General features: G+C 40.5%; 1 protein-coding gene across 1 annotated transcript; it reads right to left on the reverse strand.

Moving 5' to 3' along the window:
- Positions 1–1436: 1436 nt before the first annotated feature.
- On the reverse strand, positions 1437–2579 carry LOC110892889 (tabersonine-19-hydroxy-O-acetyltransferase). Its single transcript, XM_022140025.2, has one exon. The coding sequence runs from the start codon at positions 2577–2579 to the stop codon at positions 1437–1439; it is 1143 nt and encodes a 380-aa protein (XP_021995717.2).
- Positions 2580–9112: the final 6533 nt, after the last annotated feature.

The raw sequence follows: 9112 nt of genomic DNA on the forward strand, positions 1-9112 counted from the left end.
GATTTGGTTTAGCGCGCCGCAACGCGCGCGCATGGTAAACAACTAGTATATAATAAAAAAGAAAGTCAATGAACAGTGAAAAAGAAAGTTGATTTATTATTTATTTTTTAAATTAAAATTAGAATGGAATTAATAGTAACATCATTGACGATCAAATGATATCGGGTGTAGGTACCGGTCTCAAATTTACCAAACCGGTGTATTTTCGGTACCGGTTCTGCACAGGTATTCACCGGTTTTTACCCTCAAATACCGGTGTCGTACCAGTACCGACCGGTACCGAACTTTACCATGCTAGGTATATTCGGTACCGGTACCCAATTTTGGGGATTTCGGTAACGGTATTTTCGGTACCGGTTGGTACCGAGCTCATCAAATCCTGTAGCAACGCAGCAATGCAAGTAATTGCATCGTTTATATTACTTTTCATACACACAATAAGTAAACTGTATTTTGTTTGGATGGGGTTTTATATACACAACAACTTATTTTGCTTTCTTTTTTGTCTTTTTCTGTAATGAATGAATTGTAACATGTAAAATTAACTTGGATATTTAGAATATTGATAAGCAAATCGTATCAAATCCTGTAAACAAACTGGTATCGTATCGGTACCAAATTTACTATACCAAATCATTTTCGGTACCAATTTGGTACCCACCTTTTATCGTTTTCAGAATCGTTACTTTCGGTTCGACACCGGTCTAGCACCATACATGTATTTATTGATTTTTACCTTCAAATACCATACCGTATTGTACCGAGCATTTTCGGTGCCGGTACCTAATTTCGATGATTTTCCGGATCGGTACTTTCGCTGCCGTTACCAGTACCGAGCTCATCTATATTTTAACGTGTTAGCACCGTAATAACTGAACTGAAAACAACCGAATTTCCAACGTGTAGGACGTGTGGGTCCTATTATTATATATTAGGTTATTTAAAATCGTTTTTTTATGACGGGGTGACTATCCTTACCACGTCCTTTTTTTTATGATTTGATATTCGGTATCTGTTTGCCGTTGCTGACACGCCTTTTGTAGTCATTGGGTCCCGCCGCAACGCGCGGACGGAAAGTAACTAGTTCTAATAAAAAATAAGAACTTGAAGGATATATATTCATCTTCATTCAAGGTCATAAATGCTTGAGTGATCATCTTAACAAGTCATCCATACATATAGTTTCTTTATTTATTATCATTGAAAAAGACGATTTCAAAAGTAAACAGTGGCGGAACCAGAACGATTTAGTTAGGGGGTCATCATAAGCTTATATTCTATAATGGTTCAAATTAGGGGGGTCCATCTCTAAGTTTGTTCTTCAAAAACTCAAAAATTATAAATAAAAATTCAAAAAGTTCCGGTGACCGGAGAGTCAACGGACCCTCTTGACCCCCCTCTGGTTCCGGTTCCGCCTCTGAAAGTAAACATGCATTTTAATCGTCAACATATTCAAGAAGCTCTTTGTCTTGTTCAAGTATCACCATATCTTTTTCTGGAAGGTGCAGTGTTGCTTCAATACCATCATTATGTGGGGTGTCAATGAACACAACAATCTTGTTATCCTCTTCTGGAATTTCAAACATCACGTGTACCGGTTTGCCCCACCCAAAATCCACATCGTAAGTAGGAAAACCACATATGCTAGTCATATAATATATCTGTAGATTTGGGTCAGCTCCTAACACTGAATATATGTTTTCCCATCTTTCACCTATCTCTTCCACATTTCTTTCTTTAATCTCCATTTTCCCTTTCCTTAGCTTAGAAACCACCTCATTCAGCGTAATTTCACGTGAATCAGTCATCTTTTCATGCACCATTGTGATTATGTTGCCTCCAACTTTCTCAGGATCATTCTTGAAGATTTTGTTTCGCATATTCACTAAATGAAACAAGCTTGATGGTCTAAAGAAACCTGTATTGGTTGTGGCTGCATCCACCGCGCATTTAAATATTAGTGAAGTTAATACCTCTACTCGCGATGGACCATTGCTCGGGGGGTTCGTTACAGATATGCCCATGGAGATAACCTTCTTTTTGAGCTCGTTTAGTTTTGAGTTAGGGAACACCAATCTCCTTGTTGCATACTTAACTTCACTTATGGTCTTATATGCAACATCAGGCATTTTAACATTATTATAACTTGTAGGAGAAGAAATGAAATACGGTTTGATTGGTGATCCACCACGTGTGATTGCGGCCCATTGCCGAACAAAGGTAAGCATTGTGAAACCGTCTGCGACCTTGTGAGATGTGGATACCACCATGGCCACTCCACCACCCGTGAAATGGTTCAGTTGGATTTCTACCAAGTTAGGGCTGGTCTGGTTAATGTTAGGAAGAAGTTCTTGTAGGCTTTTGCCCTTCTCTTTCTTAAGAATGAAGTCATCTAGTCGGCTATCATGAGAAACTTCCACGAACTCAACTCCCTCATCGGTACAATCGATGTGACCCGCAAAGGGGGATAACAACCTACCCGCGAACGGGTAGTATTGTGTTAAACACTGTGAGAGTGACTTCTTGAGGATGTTGATGTCACCAGCATTGTAATTGTTGTAGAAGAAAATAAATGGCATGTGATGGTGAGGATTAATGCTATCTACCAATGGAAGGACATGAGTTTTGGGGTGAGGTGTTGGGAAGGATGGTTTGATGGTTTCTTGAGATATGATGGTATGAAGCTGCCTAAACCTTCCAAATCTTTGAAGCGTGTTGATCATCATGTTCATTTCTTTTTGTGGAAAGATTCAAGTTATGTGAAAAAGGAAACATGTACGCATCATTATATACACACAAGTACAGTTGCTTTCTAAAGTAGCAAATAATTAAAACGATTTACTGTATCTATTATTTTAGTTGATACAAGCTATACTTTATTTGAGGGCTAGTTATTGAAAACTCAGAAATTAGTTTATTTTTGGTTGAATGATGGAAAAATTTTATACGTTATGGAAAAATACATCTTCTATGCACAAATTAAATTCCATATTTGTTTTATTTGATTTATGCACTCTGTATTTTCTGGTATAAAGATAAGTTTTTTTCACATCACATCCTTCTCAAACTATAATAAAAGCTTTGCTACATGGAGATTTTCCTTTGATACGTTTACTTGATTGTTTTCTATCTATAATCAAAAGAATTTGATCAATTAGGTTAATTTGGTAAAGGAATCATTGTCATACAACCAAATAAAAGGGATTTGTACAACTTATAGTATACATGACAAGTTCCATTATTGTTTTTTTTTTTAACTTTAATTATACAAAGTAGGGCACATGTATATGTGGCTAATTTCTACAATCCTATACACACTAACACACCTCACTATTACTTATTCTTAGTTACGTAATTCTGGTTGTGAATTGAATTAAATGATGTTTACCATATTCTATTTGCTCCAAGAATATGTACTATCAATTGATATTTGCAAATATTATGTTGAGTAAACTGCAATTTTATCCCCTAAGGTTAGGGGTCATTGGTATGTCTACCCCCCCCCCCCCTCTAAGAAAATAATTGCAATTTTAACCCCCACTGTTCACCCTTATGTCGCACTTTTACCCCCCGGCGTCAAAATGGGTTAACAGTCAACATTTTAACCTGTTGGTCAAAGGGTATAATTGTCATTTTGCTCTTATGTGAAGCTTCTTTGATACAACACCCCCTATAAGTAAGAGACCCCCGCATAATTACCCCCTAACCTTCCCACCATCGACATTCAACCTTCTTCTCCGGCGACATAACACACCGGCGGCAATCATTTTCTCTCCGGCGACATCTCCTCTTCCGATCATTCTTCTCCTCCTCCGATCATTCTTCTCCTCGTCGGATCAGTGGAAATGCCGGTGTTTTGTTGGATAATCCGCTATATCATCCGCCACACCAAAGGTATAATCGGCCAATGTTAGTTAATCAGGGTCAGATTTAGTCATTATCATGTTATAAACAGGGTTTAGGGTCTGATTTGGTTCACTGTTGGTTTTTTTACAGTTGACCTGACGATGAGCTTATCAAGCTCATCATTGGTGGTCCACCTGGTGGTCTCTGTGTTTGGGAGGCCTGTCCTCAACTTCCATCTACCACCAGAGAGTTGAGCGGATGTTTACTCTAGTAGTTACTTAGCTTTTGTGTAATATGTAGGTTAACTTAACTTAACTTAATCGAAGCTTTTGTGTAATATGTAGGTTAACTTAACTTAACTTATTTAGCTTTTGTCTAAAATGATGATGATTGTCTAAAATGATGATGATGATTTGCAGGTTGTAGGCATAAGTGTGCTTAATCAGTTTGGGTTGTAGGCATAAGTGTGCTTAATCAGTTTGGGTTGTAGGCATAAGTGTGCTTAATCAGTTTGGGTTTGGGTATAACACACACTGGTTGTCTAAAATGATGATGATGATTTGCAGGTTGTAGGCATAAGTGTGCTTAATCAGTTTGGGTTGTAGGCATAAGTGTGCTTAATCAGTTTGGGTTGTAGGCATAAGTGTGCTTAATCAGTTTGGGTTTGGGTATAACACACACTGGTTGATCACAGTTTGGGCATAACACACACTGGTTGATCAAATTTTGGGCATAACACACACTGGTTGATCACAGTTTGGGCATAATGGTGCTTAATCAGATGCATAGAACACTGGTTGTAGGTTGGTACTTGCTATGATACTTCAGGTTGATCACGTGCATGTGCTTAATCAGTGTGCATAGAACACACCCTGCTTGATCATGTGCAATAGACTGAAGTAAATAACACATAGCATGCACATGTTGATCATGTGCTTAATCAGTGTGCTTAATCATGTGCATTTTCAGGTGGTAAATAACAAATAGCAATAGACTGAAGTAAATAACACATAGCATAGCAATAGCATAGCAGGTTGTAGGTTGGTACTTGCTATGATAACTTGCTATGCTACTTCAGGTTTGTTTTGGTCAAAAATTACCGAAGCAATTAAGTGATCAAATTAGTTAAGTGAGGTAGTGTGCTGAAAAATGTGTTGAAAATATGTTGGTTATGTTCTTTGGAAAAACAGTGTTCAGGATACGGCTCAGGATATTGAGCTGTATCTACGATCAAACAATGAGCAAAAAGGTAAAGTAAATGACACGAGATGTACGAGGAAAGCCCTTGATCAATCTAGATCGCCGGCACAAAACCTCGGGAGCTGACAATCGCAGCTGCCTTGTTCTTCTTATTGCTTTAAACTTCAGGATACAGTGCAGGATATAGATCAGATCGCTAAGTGTTACAATGAATTTGTGTGAAAGTTGCGAGAGAGCAAGTGTTAGAGTGTAGAGAGTGTGATTGTGATGTCCTATTCGATCTGATATACCCATCTATTTATAGTAATGAAATGCAAACTAAAATTCCTATAAACATGGGATGCTCCGAATATTCCAATATGAACGTTGTAGACCGAGTAATGCGGCTTCAACGGCTTCTTGTGAACGACTTGGACCGAGTCTTCAGTAGAAAAGGTCTTCATGAACGTTGCTAGCTTCTAACCCACGTACCTGCATTTAATCCGTTAGTGATCCTGAGGATACCATTCAGGATGTTACCAATATCCTGAATCAGCATCCCGGATGTAAACAGATACAATATAAACAAGATATATATCAAGATATTTTCCAGGATATGGGCTCAGAATTTCACCCATAACAATTGTCCCCAAAAATGTTACCGTTTGATATCCTAACGATTACATTTTTCACAATGGCCGAGGCAATTAAGAGATAAGACCATTGATGTGACAGCTTTCAACCACCCGGCCTATATTTACTCATCATACCCTATATCTTCTCATCCTCATCTTCATTTAACCTTTACCGGAGAAAAAAGGTAAACATTTCTCTCTCAACTCCATTTTTCATTCTCCCCAATATTCCGGTGATAATATGGCAAGGCAGACAAGATCTAGTTCCGGCGACTCTGCTCCCACGTTCATCCACCAAAATATTCTCCAGGATCCGGAGAAAGAAATATGTACCTTCGACGGTGCACACTTGTCAGCCCTTAAAACCTCCGGCATCTTCCCAAAAGGGACGGTGTTCCGGCCGTTTGATCGGGAAATCCGATCAGACATGGTTTCTGACGAGTGGTTGTGTTTTAATGCCTTTCCTTTCACCTTAGGGTTGCAATTTCCTTTCTCGGATTTCATCACTGAGTTCTTTAATGTCACAAAGATCTGCTTCAGTCAGACAATGCCAATGCTTTGGCGAGTCTTGTCTGTTCTTGATCAAATCAAGAACAACCATATCCCTGATCTTTCTGTTAATGACCTCCCTCTAGCATACCGACTTAGGTGCCACGGCTCTTGTCGGTTCTTGTTTTATTCTACCTCCAGTGACCCATTGATCCTCCGAGCCACCAGGAATGAAGAGGAATGGAAATCCAAATTCTTTTTTGTAAAAAGAGATTCAATCCCTGGTGGAGCGGATTATCCGGTGAATTGGTTGAAGAAGGGTAGGATTTAGGGTTTAAAGATGATCCTGCTTGTTATCCTGCTTTATATCCTGAACTGACTTTGTCGTTTTCTTGTACAGCTGATTTTAGGAAGCTAGCACCTCCCCTTGCAGATTCTCAAAAAATAATAGACGCCATCAGGCTCCTTCCAGAAGCAGAGAGAAGTTTCAACCCATCTCCACCAACTCCAAGCCCTCTTTCAAGCGCAAACATGTCTGGTAAGGATCCTGCAAGATATCCTGTAGATACATGTTTTTATTTGATATCTTTAGGAAAGGTTTAGAATTTTACTCCCTGTGTGCAGATTCCAGCAAAGTTCCAGTCTATCTAGACCTTGACGAACTTGACAGCTATCCAACTCCCACCATAGTCAAGAAGGAGGCTCCTGCTGCCACTAGCTCCAAGCCACTCCCAGCTCCCAAGGCCAACCCAAGGACTCGTGCTTCCACGGCGAAAAAGAGGAAAGGCCTTGAAGTCAGTGCTCCAAGCTCAGAAGGGTTCTCCTATGACGAACTCAGCTTCACTGATTCCTTAGAGCCAATGACATCCTTCCTCAACAAGGTAATATCCTGACACATATTCTGCACGCATATCCTGCACATATATCCTGCCTGGATATCCTAATAGGATATCCTGATAGGATATCTTAGTCATTATATATATATATATATTCTAACTTGTACCTGTTATTGATGTGCAGGGCCTCCAGCATTTGCTCCACTTGTACAATGATGCATGTGGTACTGTTGCACTCCATGAAGCCAAGATCAAACAGCTTGAAAGCACCGTTGCTGACCAAGGTGCCATCGCCGAAGCGAAGAGCCGGTACTACGAAAGCCTGCTGAAGAAGGCTACCCAAGAAGCTGAGGTCAAACTTGCCACCGTTCAAATGGATCATGATCAAGCCATGATCAATTTCCGGGAGGGAATCAAGACTTCTGCTATCGTCTCCCTGCTACAAGCACGCATCAAGATGGCCTACGAGGCCAAGGAGACGGGTCTTGTTTGTCCATCTTGGCCAATTGAATCCTGGGTGGCCAAGTTGAAGGAGCTCGGAGGCAAAGCTGTGCCACTTCCATCTGAAGCCGGTGAATCTTCCAAGTCAGCAGAGGTGGCGGATCAGGCTGGAGACAAGAAGGATGCCGGAGCGGATGCTGGTGAGGATGCTGGACAGGATGCTGGTGAGGATGCTGGTGCTGAGAAGCCGGGGAAAGCAGGAGAGGATGCCGCTGTGTGAGGGCAGCTAAGTGGGCGATGATGGATATTGATGCCTAGGCCGGAGCCCACTTTTTTAGGTTTAATGGTTGATGTCTTGAACAATTTACTTTTCTTGTTTGTTGAACAATTTCAATTTCCTGCACGTAGACAATATGATGGCCAAAGGTGGAGGGATCCTGAGTTTCAGGACGAAGCCCTTGGTCATTGTTGGGGCTGGATTTTTATTATAGGTGATCCTTATACGTGATCCTAACCAGTGATCCTTGTTTCTTTGGCAGACAGTGATCCTCAGCAGGACTTCAGGATCAGGATCATGGGACATTATAGTGATCCTCATACTAACGGCCACTTCCGCTCAATACAATATTGTTTTGCAGGAACATCTAGCAGGATACGCTCTAGGCATCATGATCAAGGGACGCGTCTTCACAATTATGGCAAGAGCTTAATTGAAGATAGACGTTGCACAGGATATGGAAACTTGGCTTGATTTATGGGCGGCTATTTAGGCTAGATTGTATCTCATTTCTAAAGGGGTAATGAGCTGAATATTAGTTTAGCTACCTAAAATAGGTCACCTACACACGTATAAATACCACTCTTCCTCATTCGGAAGAACACACACGACATACAACGCAACTCTCACACACTTAGACACCAAAAGCAATAGTGATCCTTGTACTCAGCTCATTATCATCCAAAGTTGTAACCATTTTGTTCTTATATTGAAGTTGGTGATCGGTAGTTGCCATCACCCGAGGTTTTTTATGCCGGAGATCATACATTGATCAAGGGCTTTTTCCTCGTATAAATCATCGTGTCTTTGCATCTTTTATCACAGAAGTGATCCTTTACTTTCATAATTAACCAAGCATCATACCCCGTTTACATAAAGTTTGGTTACATTATCCTTGTGTGATTTTTGACCAAAACAGTTTGGCGCCCACCGTGGGGCAATTGGTGCTTCATTCATAAGAAAACCTTTTTGTTCGAAATCATTTCAAAGAATTACATGGCTTCATCATTGAAAAACATGTCCACGGCGATGTCTGCAGTCACCTCGTCTCAAAGCACTCTACCTCCTCCACCGGCAGGATCCCAGAAGAATGCTGAGAAGAGACAAACTCCTACTACTTCTAAATCTCCATCTCCTTCTGCTATGAATTCTTATATTCCCAGTACTAGTGATGTATTTACTTTGATTTTGCAGATGAAGGATCGTATGCAGCGGCAGGATGAAACTAATGAAAGGATCCTCAGGGAAATTGGAGATCTCAAAAGACAAAAGAAAACGGCAGAGGATCATTCCCCACTGATGCCCAAATCCTTGAGCTTTGATACTCCAATGATTACTTCTCAGCCATCAGGAATTCCAGACGTGCAAATTATGGGAGAATCAAGAGGATTGCACCACGGGTCGACGGC

This window comes from Helianthus annuus, chromosome 12, assembly GCF_002127325.2.
Source record: "Helianthus annuus cultivar XRQ/B chromosome 12, HanXRQr2.0-SUNRISE, whole genome shotgun sequence".
In the NCBI taxonomy this organism is placed as follows: Eukaryota; Viridiplantae; Streptophyta; class Magnoliopsida; order Asterales; family Asteraceae; genus Helianthus; species Helianthus annuus.

Excerpts from the sequence above, each read along its gene's own strand:
- LOC110892889 (XM_022140025.2), bottom strand. The coding sequence starts at position 2,579 with ATGCCATTTATTTTCTTCTACAACAATTACAATGCTGGTGACATCAAC.